The sequence below is a fragment of the Aulostomus chinensis genome, chromosome 14 (genome assembly GCF_037954235.1).
Source record: "Aulostomus chinensis isolate RoL2024-O1b breed Wild chromosome 14, RoL_Achi_v1.0, whole genome shotgun sequence".
In the NCBI taxonomy this organism is placed as follows: Eukaryota; Metazoa; Chordata; class Actinopteri; order Syngnathiformes; family Aulostomidae; genus Aulostomus; species Aulostomus chinensis.
Window position 1 is genome coordinate 26,308,091 of NC_141333.1, and position 13,633 is coordinate 26,321,723.

Sequence of the window (13,633 nt, forward strand, 5' to 3'; positions counted from 1 at the left end):
CTCCAGCTCAACGTGGTGGGTCAGTAAATTAGTCATCAGCTGGACACGAGCCTCACCTTAGGAGGGATGCTTTGCTGAGAGCATATGTGACATCACTGAGGCCTTGAAGGGGATCAAACCTGGGCGGTCACACACAGAAAGGTCTTTATCATCCACTCACAACCATTGAGCTTACCATCGCCAGTCTCCACGGAGCCATAATGAAAACCATAGATGGAGTGGTGAGGCTAGAATGGGGGACTGCGCCTGTTTAAGTGCCCACCCACCACTCCCATCCCCCCCATGGTCCGCATCATTGTATGAGCTCACCAGTCATGACCTCACCACAGCAGAGCTCACTATCACATCATTATTATACTTCATTGTTCTTTTTTGTACATGCATACAGCCCCCCGCCCCCCCGGGAAAAATCACACAACAACCTTTACAATTATAATGAAAATTTAATGGATGTATAGTTATACAAATATCATGCGTATTTACAGCGTATAAAAAGTGCCAAGAAACAAAAGGAAACATTAACAACGACCAAAGAAGGCAATTGTAACATGGGAGGAGGGGCTCTTCATGTTTACTTTCCATTGGGTGATGGGGTTTAAACTTTTTTACAAACACTATACACAAAAGAGACATTCATAGACAAACATGAGGTAGTCAAATACAAAAAACATACAATCCATAACTAGGTAATGACTACAGCTGTCTTCAGCATTTATCGTTGAGTCCAATTCTTTTGTTCCCTCAACATACTTATTCTTACAGTGTTTCTCCATATTGATAATAACATTTCTATCTAGTTAGGTAATCATGACGAGGGGATACACCGGGCTAAAAGAAGGAATGAGCAGCAACTCTCAAAAAATATATCATCAGTCGGAGAGAAAAGAAAAACCAATCCCCAAATTGTCTCGAATGAAAAGATTACATCCAGAACAGAACTTGAGGCTCTGCAGCGTAACAGCGTGACATGAGGGGCAGAGGGGGGATAATTACAGATGTGAGCACGATTCGCTGCAGTCGATAAGAGAAACCGCACAACTGCAAGAATGTCCGAAATCTGTTATCCCACAATGACCAATGATTATAGGCTGTGGTGCATTCCCACTCACTAAAGCATGGAGGGAGAGAGTGTTTGCAGCACTGTTGTGTTCAGTAACATTGCTCCATACCATCACCGTTTATGCTGCCAGTTTAAAGGTTCGGCTTTGGCAGTGGACACATTTTGGCAAGAGGACTGATTATGCAAACAAATATCCAATGTTGCTCTACAACTGAGAGAACCTATATAACACAATCAAATGATTTCTCCAGCGTTTATTGATCTGAGTTTCTGGCAATAATTATGTAATTTAAATGTTGTCATCAGTCGTTTGCTTCTTTTAAAAAATTGTTTTGAAGGAATTAAAGTCTATGTTTGGTGGAGTATATTTGGTTAATGAAGGAGCTGGGTTTTGTGACCGAAAACTGATTTCACGTGGCAATTAAAGCCAATTGTTTTATACCATGATGAAAATCATCAAAAAATAAATAACTGGAAAATGTAGTAAAATAATCTGTTGTAAGGCAACTTAATATCTGATTTATTATCTTTATAAGAACTTATCTAAGTAAAAGTAGTATTAATACAAGCTAGTAATTATCTGTAAAACAAAAACAAAAGTGTCACTGATGAGTCATTTTTGCCAAGAAGGGAATTCTTAAAAAAAAAAAAGATTCATTTTTATCACTGTTTAAAAAGCATTTACATATATATTGATTTTACATGATAGGACATGCGGTAAAGTTTTGCCTGGATAAATAAGATATGACATATAAAAGTTTGGAAGGTAAATAAACATTATCACTCGAAACTATTTTTTAAATATGATTCATTCAGCTTTAATGCTAATTTCTATTAAAGGGGGCAGTTATGGTCATTTCCTGCTTTATATTGGTCTCTGTCTCTCTTTTATATATAAATATATATATGTATATCTTCTTATTCTTTTAATTAGAATAATAAGTAAAGACATGCGTTATCTAATGCTGGCTCTTTCTGCAGCCTTCTGTTCCCTCTGTCTGAAAAAAATCTGTTTCAGCTCCTCTGATAGGCCAACTTCTGGAAGCCTGCCGAGGGGCAGCGTCCTGGAGGAAATGACCATTACATGAGCGGACGTCTGGGTTTGACACGCAGGTAGAAAAAATATTTGAAGTGTTCAGAGCAGTCAAGGCCTGAGGTTTCTTGTACATACATTTACCTCATTGTTAAAAACTTTGGCCATGTTTACTATGAACATCCGTCATTGTGATATATGACACAATATAAGGAGAAGCATACTCAGGCGCCCTCTGAATTAGGTCATTCAGTATCGATGCAGCCAGGAAAATATGTACTGTTGATTTGGTTTCTTTGTCGAGCGGACTCACAATGTCATTCTGTAATAAATGGTGTATTAATAATATTTCATTTCTATCAGTGAATGTGTCATAAAACATGTCAAAAGCTTTCATGAACCAAAGTGATAAACCAAAGTAACACGTGTTATGTATGCGCACATCAACAATTCACAGTACTTCAATAAGGACAATAATTTCTCTTGGTAAATACATTCCTAAATATAATTTATACATATATATATTTATATATATATATATATATGTATTTATACTCTGTTCACTCTGTAGAAAGCTTTATACATGTTTACATAAGAAAATACATTTTGAGATAAACTTCTGTGTTTCCTGTGACTCCTTAGAGACACGGTTACAGGGAAGTTTCCCTTCTCAATTTCTAAGGCCCCAGTTTGTCCCACACAGTCAGGTGAAAAAATAAACATACAAACAAAAAAACACACACAGAGGCTAAAGGAAGGCACTAGAGCGAACATTCATATAATTCTGAGACGGTGGGGTAGTCGCCGCGATACACTGGCAGAACAGGTAAATATATGTCCGTTAGCTTCAGCTTATTCTTTAAAAACAATACTCTGTCAGTTCTGATATTTATACAAAAGTAGCTGGAAGAGGAAAATCAATACATTTTACTGTATATGTGGCTTGTATGTAAGAAAAACCTGAATTCAAACAGCTGAATGTGATAAGTAGTTCTACAATTATTCATATGTCACTGTTTACAGCTTTAAAAACTTGAAGACGTGCTGGTTTTCACTGTTAAAAATGTGTTCCTCTGCAACTTGTTAAAAAGATCTGGCTTGGATCTTTTCATAATAGTCTGACATTTTTTTCAACTAAAAAGTACTCAGATGATTTAATAAAGAAATATTTACCATACTAAACCATTATTTTACAGTCACACTTGATTTGCTAGTTCAGCAATGTGGTTCAAATCACTTAAAAAGAAAAAATAGAAATAGCTTTAACATCCCTCTGTTGAACCTGTCCTTAGACAGACGAGCAAATCCAACAGCATTTGCACACACTCATAAGAATTTTGAGTATTTACAATATTTACAAAATATACATGCTTTGAAAGAGTAGTTTGACAATTTGGGAGAAAAGCTCATTCGATTTTTTTCTGAAAGTGAGCTAGAGACTGATACCACACTTCGATCTGTGTTTTGGAGAAAGGGGCCAGAGGGTGGGAAGCCTAGCTTAGCATAAGTCATAAGGCATGAAGGGCAGGGGGAAAACATCTTGCCTAGCATTACTGAATGACTCTAAAAGCCAATAATTAATCAAAATTGGAGGAAAAATGATCTCTGGTTATGTGTAAAGTGATGGTTTGGTTTTCTGGATGATTTTTGTGCTGTCACGTTTTCTTCTTGCCTCTTGGAAGGAGTGCTGCCCTCTGCTTAACTCTTTTTGAACTGTTTGTTCTTGAGAGATTTGATTCTATTCCGCATGTCTTGTTTGGGATGATAGGGGGATGGGAGAGCTGAGACTATCCCAGCTGTCATTGGGCAAGAGGTGGGGTCACCCTGGACACACCTCCTGTTCATCACAGGGCCAACAAATCCATAATGATACATTTAAATTAGTACTGCAAGGTTTTTGATAGTAACCTCGCTACAAGTTACTGGGGAGAATTCAAGTGTCGTTATGATTTCATCATTTTATTTTTTATCCTGATGAAACTTTATTGGGAGACCTCCACCATCTCATGTGGTATCAGGCTATTTAATAACCTGTAGTATAAATAATTCATACAGTATTTACTCTAAATTAGGACTGGGGATTTTAATCATGTTTTTTTGATGTTGTACATAATATCTATGCCCATTTCAATTTTACCTCAAACTGTACATTCTGCATAATTCTTTTTTTTTTTTTGCAAGTTGAAGTGAATAAATTAAACTAATTTCAGAGCCACAGCTGCACCATAGGGACTGAAGTATATTCATGGTCTCTTCACCAAATGACAGTGACACCTTAGCAGCATGGGGGAACAACATTGAATACCAGCTTTCCAAAGCTAGTCTTCATAGGTGAGTTTAAATCTAAATAATGTAAATTGAGTTTTGCCCTCAGCAAAGCCCTTAATTGTCTCCCACAGGAATAAATAAAGTTTTCTGAAGCTAATGCTAAGGAAGTTAGCTTTGCCTTGATTCTGACACACAAGGTTCTGTGCTACATATGAAGTGCTAACGTTAAAACAGGTTTTGTCCCAGTCTCTGTGCTAAGCTAGGCTATTCATTTTCTGTTGGAAGCTCTGAACCAAAAATACAGACGTGAGATGGTATCAACCTTCTCTGAGTGTTTTTACCAAAATGCAGAAGCATTCATGAACAAGTGTTCATCAAGTAATAGGGACCCACGATGCCCCTGTGAAGCTGAAACCTTAGCTTTGATCTAGATCTACTGACATGCATCACTCTAACAGTTAGAGTCTAACTACTGTGTGGAAGGCAACATACGGTGCAAAAAAAAATCCATTCTGAGGGAACAAATTAGTGAAGGATAGAACGTGGCTTGTTATCAGTATGTTTTCACATTTTTCTTTCACATTGTTTGGCATTTAAACTTCTGCATACATTCAATTACATCTCTTTTAAAGGTCTTTCTCACGGCGAGTGTGTGGGGAGAAAGCACCGCTATCATGCTACTCTCTTGACTGAATGTTAATAGTGGTTGTTTTGCTTATACATGAGTGAATATTTTCAGTCAGCCAGGTCTCGGTAGATCTACATGAAGGCTTTGCTGCCTTTGTTACAATCCAGCCTTCGGCGTCTCATTAACACTACCATCACCGACTTTGCTTTTCCTTGCTCTTGGAGTATATCTGTTTCTCACAAAAAGCCCAAATCAAACCATTTAAGGTCAAAACAAAAGGCTGCATTGTGGGAGTAGAAAGAAACATATTTGTTTCTTGCAGTTTGGTAAGGTGTTGGATATGAGGTCATGCTGCTGAGTTGGGTCACACTGCTATTACAGACCAATCACATCAGGACTGTATGTTTGGCTCATGCTTGGATACAATTTACACATGAAGTGAAGCTGATATGAGCGATTTCTTCTTTAAAAAAATCCTTCCTACCACAACCCCAAAATAAGTCCTTTCATTGAAAGAAACGCTCTGGTCCACATCCTGGTCCCTGTGAGCAGTGCAGGCCCTCGTGTGCCAGGGCTGGGCGGCCTGTGTCGCCCTGGGCTATGCCGTGCTGCTGCTGGAACAGGGGGTGCTTTGCGTGCTGCCGATACTGTGAGCGGCACTGCTGTTTTCTGAGGCGGGCTGTGACTTCTGGACCTGCTGTGTGCCAGCTGTCTCACCTAGACAAGGGCCGGGGAGGGGTAAGGAAGGAGGGAGGAGGGTTGAACAAAATAGAGAGAACATAAGAAATTGATTTCATCTTAGCACCATAGTGTACTCTACTCTGTGCAAAATGCACTGTCTCATCTCCTACTGTGACATCGCTTCCTGAAATAAACCTAATTCTGGCCAAGAGTTAAAATATGATTTGTATCCATCAGTTTGTCTTGATTCTGGTGTTTTGTGCACAGACTTGTATGGATGAACACGTCATTACTCTATTTTTAATGACAGATTTACTGAGTGTTTTTAAGTGCTATAATCCAAAAAATAAAAGTCCCCTCAGAAAGCTGTGAAGCAGCCGGCCACATCCAAACAGGCAGATGATACTTATTTTCATTTATTATGTTTTCATTTCTTTTGTTATCTGGAATCAATTGGACTGTATTTAGAAGATCAAGGAGAGTACACACAAGACAGGACCTTGTGCCTGGATCTCAAACCGCTGACGGGTTTATTGTTCGACGTCAAAGGGTACAATTCATCTCCTACACTCGTGGGATCCAACATGTTAATGAAACTGCTTATTTGTTTATAAAACAGACAAAGAACAGCGTTTGGCCTTCTGCCAAGTCTGGGTTTAATTTAAAGTTTTGGCTCTAATACACAATAAAACATTCCCTCCCAGATAAAGACGCTCCTATCTGTAATTTGTGTGTTATACTGATTTGTGTGTGTGTTTATGTGCTTGCATATATGGCATGCATATGTGTCCTCGGCGTCTCACTCCCTCTTCAGGCCCCCTTCATCTGCTAATGTTTATCAGAGCCAGAACCGGTTCCCTCACTGGGCCATGAGCTCTACTAAACAAAGGGACTCATATTCACCTCATCTATCTGGAGAAACACTGATCTCCAGGTTCAATACTATCTTTCTGGATGATTCCAGAGAAACAAAGACTGCTTGTCTGCCAATGAAATATAGTGTGTGGGAAAACTAGATGTGTGTCAAAAAACAAAACAAATTTAAAAAAACAGCTGCTGTGATAGATGTCTGCCTGGAGGACAGGAGGAGATCAATAAATAATGGTAAGGTGTAGTGTTTTGTAAGATGGATTTACCCAACAGGAAATCTCAACACAAAACTACAGAGAGGTGCATTATGGGGAATGCAGTATATTTTTTTTAATTTTTTTTTTAATCTGTTTACCTTCAAGGGCTGTAACATCATTTTCTGTTTCACAACCCACTTTCAAAGCCAACTGATAATGTTCCCATTGTGAGGAGACAAGGAGTTGCTTTTCCTTTGTTTTTGGGGGTTGTTTTTAAAGTCCCTCACGTTCAACGTCACCACACCAGAAAGAAGTGAATGGTGTTAGCGAAGCACAGAGTAACGGTAGCTGTAGTACAAGCAGTAAGCAGGACAGTGACGATGTTTCTGTTGTAAATTTGCTCCAGTCCGTTCTTCAAACTTAAACCTCAGAACCACATTAGAGCAACAAGCGCTTGAACACGGATGGGTTGAATTTCTGCCTGAGATGACAAAAAGCGAAGAAGTTTCCAGCAGAAGTTACACGATTTCATTCCTCCATGTATATTGCTAATAGCTGTGCCCTGACCACTCTTCGTGAGTGGGTCTGAGATTGGAAGCACCAGTCTCTCAGCCTTAGGTGCTGTCTGTACTTCTTCAACCTTTGAATTTAAGACAGTTGTGCCCTGAACAACTTGTCTGCTATGAAGGAAAATGTCAACAGGAAGAAAGTCTTGACAGCGAAACAGGAAGAAAGTCTGACAGCGACCAGCTACGTACTGCCATCTAGTGTTCTGGAGGCAGATTGATCTTCAATTATCTGTAATGAATTGATTCTTCAATCCTTCCTTGTAAACCAAAATGAGAGGGAAAGAAAGCTTTGTCTTTGTCTTCGTCATCCTCCGCTTATCTGGGTCGCGGGGGCAGCAGCCTCAGCAAGGATTTTTTTTTCTAGAAAGTGAGCTCCAAAAAAATATTTCTGAGTTGCTGATTTTAAAGCAGATAATTTGTCAAATGTATCCTCCTGTGACTCTGCTCGGTTGTAATAACTAGTCCCTATTTTTATTTGCTTGATAGTGAAGCATCTCAGAGGAGGAGAGTTGATCTCTTGGCAGTTCTGTCAGGATGTAGACCTCTCGTGTACACTGAGACAATGAGCAAAATGTCAAATAATGAACTGCGGAGGTGTTTTATGAAGCTTTCGTACTTCTGAAGGCCTTATAAGGAGTTGAGTTGTAATGGATTAAAAACAAATACAATCGAATTGAATACACGTCCAGAAAGAAGGGAAACGTTCTCCCTCATGAGAGCAAGAATATTGTACTCAGACCCTGAGGGGAAAGACGAAGCTCTATTTTCATGTTTCATCTCATTTTACAGTTTTAAAATAAGTTTGTATTTTTATTGGTTGTTTTGGGGGAACTGCATTCTTGGGGTTTAAAAGGAGCCGCCAATGTTGCCATGTAAGGTCATTTTGAGCCGGACGGTCCAGTGACCCTGCACAAAGGCCGTTAATAACGTCAGCAGGATCCTATGGCTGTAGCCTCACAAGGCTGGTCTGGTCATGTGATTTCATAACTAATATCCTTAAACCTGTTCTTTGTGTATGTTCATATTGACCAGGAAATGTGAAAACCAGCAAAATCAAATTGGAAAAGCAGATACTCTCAAGGCTGGTCTTTGTTTATTAGTCACTCTAGGAAGGTCGTAAAGCTCCAATAAAGTGGCTTTCTAAAGAGTTGCCAGTACCAATATTGTGATAAAGATAAGCCTGCTAAAACTGACAGCTGATCTTTCCTGCTCAAAGAAATTCTACTCAGTGCACACTTGTAGATGTGACTGATTATAACTGCAGTTTGATTAGTTTGTAAAACTGCAAGTTTTTAGAAAAATGCCAGTATTGTCTTGAACTACGGTGTAGAGGAGATTTTTTTAATCCAGCTCCTAAAAACCTACAAAAACTCAAGCCCTGACTCAAGACTTAAACATCCAGCGCCCGTTTATGTAAGACGTCCAGAGAGAACACATCAGCATGGGGTAACAGGTCAAACAGGCTGAGGAGAACAGGGCAGCTCTATGTAAAGGTGAACTCCGTGGACTGCTGGGAGCGTACTTCCTCTCAGGGGTCAGCCAGGGTCAGCGGGCTGGGGATGATGGGGAAGGGTCTTGGCAACTAACGGAGAGATTGTGTGTCTTTTCCTGTGAGCGCCAGCTAAACCCAACAAGGGGAATTTCCAGCTCGTCCCCAGCCATTGTGCTGAGAATATTTGCTGACCACCCCGCAGTCCCTCAAAACATTCAAAGGCAGGAAAGAGAAGAGCTCTCGCTGCTGACCAACAGGATATATTTACAGTAGAGGGGCCAAAATGTTATTGTGAACTGGCCTCTGTCAGCAGCAGGATGTTTGGCAATCCCAGCGGCACATTTTTGGCAGTAAGTCCCTTGGACATTCCTTTAAATCTTATCTGTAGTGAGGTGGGACCTTGGAGCAGCAGGTAAACGACCTACCTGTGTGTGAGTAGATAAACCACAGGGCTCCGGTCAACAGAGCCCCGATCACAAAGGCTGCAAATGCGATGCCCACCAACGTTGGAGTGGCCAGCACGTACATGGTAGCTAGAAAATAAAACAGCACACAGTTCATACTGGAGGATACAACACAACACAAATTAATGGAGTCCCAAAATGAACAAAAATAGATGGAAAAATCAGACATAATGAAATCAAGTAGAAAAAGTAAAATCATCTACTACAAAGTACATCACATAGGAATTTTGGAAAATGCAGAAATCAACCAGTAACTTGACAAAAAAAATGCAATATAGTCAACGTCATTACATGTTTTTTATGATGACTTTTTCCCATAATTTGATAGCCAAAAACCAGAGAAACTTTAGACACAAGACAAGGACCGGAAAACATCGCAGATCTGGACTAAACCTGGTTCCATGTGGCTCATATTTGGGATCTAAATAAAACTGTCATGCCGGTACAGACGCTTTTCGAATACTAAGCTTATTTGACAGGCTTATGTTACAGCAGTACCCCTTTACGTGATGGTAAACAGTGTGTATCAGTGGAGCTCTGACTGCCAGATTGTTGTTCAGAAGGTGCTGGAACAGCCACTGATGAACCTGTGGCACTTCCTTTCCTTAGTGACATAGCAACACTATAAAGTAGGAGTTATTAGTTGGTTGATGCTTTGTGATGTATGACCACTATATTATCAATATTTCAGCATAATTAACCCTTCCCTGCTAATGCTCTGTGTGACCCTTCTTGTAAAGTGGGGAACATCCATCCCTGAAGAAACAGTTCACTCTGACCCCCAACCTCACTCCAGCCTCCCCCAGTTTTTCCATCCATTTTCAATCCGCACAAAGTTAACACGAACACCACCAGTGAGTGATTCGTAAACACATTGGTTATCATTATCTGTTAACTCGGTGTTACTAAAGTAAACTCACTGTAAAGTGTTACCAAAGGTTTGCTGCCAATGTGACATCATACTTGCTTATGTTGTTGGGAGGACAGTGTTTAACAGTACACAACTGCTGCATGTCTGTCACAGACTTTGAATTTGTTCTGCAAAGCAACTGCTTCTTCTGTAAATCTCTAATTTGTTCCACCCACTAGTAGCAACTAAACCTCAGAGAATGTGAATCTGAGGCTTGAATGGGAATGTCAGTCTCTAAGTATTTAGACCCGACTGACCCGTGAGTCTAGCAACGGTGTAAACGGATAGTTGTTTATTTCAGATGTTCCTCAGAGACTAAATGGAACTCCGAGGAGCAACAGTATAGATGTGTGGTGAGAAGGGGGGGCATGTGATCGGTGGTGGGGAGTGGTGATAACATCAGTATCATGAAGTGATGTTGTGAAATGAAATGTGCCATGAAATGAAAGTGTCCTTGAAGCAAATATGAAAAAAAATAAATTAATTAAAAAATAATGCCTGAATACAAAAATGGAAAGAGGAGCAGTCAAATAAAATACAAAGTACACATCTGACACTTCAGTAAGATGACTTACTTTCACTAACAGGCGCCTTTGTGCCCTCTGGTATTTTGCGGTTGGGTATATCTGAAAAAAAAATACAAATTTTAAACTGAATATAATGAACACTGCTATATTATGAACGTAATACATTGAAAAATAGCAGCCCACTGCTCGCTGTTGGTCGGCCACTAGCCAGAGGCTGGGCAGATTGCTGATATTGCAGTGTGTTGATAAGCAGTTCTCTGAGGAATGTGATACAGCGACCTGAAGCAGGAAATGGTGAAAGAGCAGCTATTCTGTAAGCTGACAGCGTCGTAAAGGATGAACCTAGTGACTCCAAGAAGCTCTGCTGAGCCACTGATTCCAGCCATCTGGAACGCTTTCAAAAGCTAAATTAGCTCTAATGATGTCTTAACAAACAACACAAAGGCTCTTGTGTACGGCAAAGTCAAGAGCCAGTCTGGTCCATATCCAAGACTCTGGCACAATGGGGGCTATTCTTAGAAAGAACACCTTTGAGTTTTCATCTTGTGAAATGGATGATGACAGGTCGTCAGGGAACACTTTAATTTCAGCGGGGATGATGTCCAGAGGACGTCCACACTGACACCCTCCGCCGCCGTCCCATCTCTCCAGCGTTATCTGTCCCATGGGACTTGTTATGCTAAGAATGCAGACAGTGACCATTCAGCACACTGGAGAGCAACAACACACTTTATAGGACTCTTACAGAACTGACATGGTTACTGAATGTCTGTGTACCTTTCAAACAACTTCTCAGTGTCTACGTGGAACAATTCTGATAGAATTGATTGATTTGTGTTTAGAACTTGAACAGACCCTGATAGCATGCATAAAGTCTGAAGCTTTATATTTCCAGCCCCAAAAAGTTATATCTCAAAGAACGTCATTTGTTTGGATATTTCTGCTTGTTGAGGAATGAAAGAGCCCTCCTACATAGGGCCTTGTTTTTGTTCAACTCTGACCTTTCCTTGGGGAGTGCAGAAACCCCTGATGTTGCCTCCCTCTGCATGTCTCTTGACACTGGGGGTCCATACTTAAAAAGCCAACAGTACAACTTGACAGTTCTTGGTCCACGAGACCACAGAATGCTGCAGGAATGACTCGCCATTGGTTCCCTCTGCCTATTGCAATGGAATTTTTGCAGTGGCAACATAACATAATTTGTTCAGCACGACAAATAAACAATACCTTCATGATTTTTAAAGTGTAAATGCAATGCATAAAGATGCATATAGAAGTACAACTCTAACTAACAACTTTAAACTCACTGACTTTGATAGGAGGGAAGTAGATCTTCAACAATGCGAACTTATTTCACTCTAGATAACAACACACATAAATGATATCAGAACAGGTAAAGGTGTTTATTATTCATAGATTTATACTATCTAAATAGCATGAATAATATTTGGCACACAAGTAGAAACATCATTTTCTATGATAAGTTTGAGGTTCCATGATGAAGGAAACTTCTTGACACGTGGCCAGTGAATACAGAAGCCCGTGTGGAGAACAAAACACTCACAGGACAGGGTTTCAGTGAGAAACAATCTGAAAAGTCAACATATTAATCGAAGGTTTTAGCTGCTCTAGTGAAAGTATAGCTTTGAATATGTTTGATGGAAGCTTTTATGTATTTTTAAGTTGCCACAAGAACTCCTCTTTGATTTGAAGGTCAAATTCAAATTCAATTCTTTGGGACGCTGTCCAATAGACCACTGTGGCCCCTGAAAAGTTTGCTTGTTTTGTTTGCCATGCTAGGATAAGAGATGCCTTTCTGTGTTTTAAAACTCTGTTTACTGTATTTTTGTGTTTATTCAATGTGTTCCATGGAAAATAACCCAGCAGCACTGGCACAGAAGTGTGGGCAGGGCTTACTCTTACGAGCTCACTCACTCACCGACTGCAGAAGTATCTCCAGCAACTCCTCTAACATCAACATCAGCACTTCATCTGACATCTACACAGCAGTAAAACTCAAGTGTTAGGAGGGTTTCATCAAATGTCATAATTCCACCCACTTCTCTTCGGCTCTTTCCTTCTACTCCCACTTTAACCAGACCCAGACTGGCACCAAAGTCAATATTCAGATTTAAAAAATCATAAACTGGTATCTGTTAGGGCTCGCCTTTTTTGGCACAAGCACAATTTGAAGAGAATCAAAATATGTGAAGAAAGAAAATTCTGATCCATAAAAAGAAATGTGATCAACACTGACACTGAGTATCTAACTATTTTCAACATTAATTAATATGACCGTTGTTCTCTGGATATCCATCCATCCATCCATTTTCTACCTCTTATCCTGTTAAGGGTCGCTGGGGGGGTGGAGCCTATCCCAGCAGCCTTTGGGTGAGAGGCAGGGTTCACCCTGGACAGGTCACCAGTCCATCGCAGGGCCAACACATAGAGACAGACAACCATTCACACTCACATTCACACCTACGGTCAATTTAGAGTATCAATCAGCCTCGTCCCCTCTTGATGTCTTTGGACTGTGGGAGGAAGCTGGAGTACCAGAGAGAACCCACACAGGAACAGGGAGAACATGGAGACTCACACAGAAAGATCTGGTGCTCGTGCAGGGGCTTGAACAACAGAACCATCTTGCTGTGAGGCAACAGTGCTGACCACTGCACCACCGTGCCGCCTTCTGGATTTATTGATCTAGAAAATTGTTAACATGACATTATGCAAAATAGAATTTAAACTTCAACCAACGCTGCACCACTGATGTATTGAGAGATTTTGGGAACACTACACTGTACAAGAGTGAAATTATTAAATATTTGTCTTTTCAGTGTAGCAGACAGTCTCTGTGTGCTTATCTCACAGCCAGCTGCGCAGAGGACGGCTCATTTGGATGAACAATAAATTAAAGCTCATTGTTTATTT

At 40.2% G+C, this 13,633-nt stretch overlaps 1 protein-coding gene across 1 annotated transcript in view; it reads right to left on the reverse strand.

Annotated features, from left to right (window-relative positions):
- Nucleotides 1–429: 429 nt before the first annotated feature.
- tgfbr3 (transforming growth factor, beta receptor III) overlaps nt 430–13,633 on the reverse strand; it is an 80,126-nt gene continuing 66,922 nt past the window's right edge. Inside the window, exons 15-17 of the mRNA XM_086225220.1 lie at nt 10,748–10,798; nt 9,224–9,331; nt 430–5,706 (exon numbers count right to left, since the gene is read on the reverse strand). Of these exons, the coding sequence (XP_086081346.1) occupies nt 5,588–5,706; nt 9,224–9,331; nt 10,748–10,798 (278 nt within the window). The 3' untranslated portion in view covers nt 430–5,587. The remainder of the gene's footprint in view (nt 5,707–9,223; nt 9,332–10,747; nt 10,799–13,633) is intronic.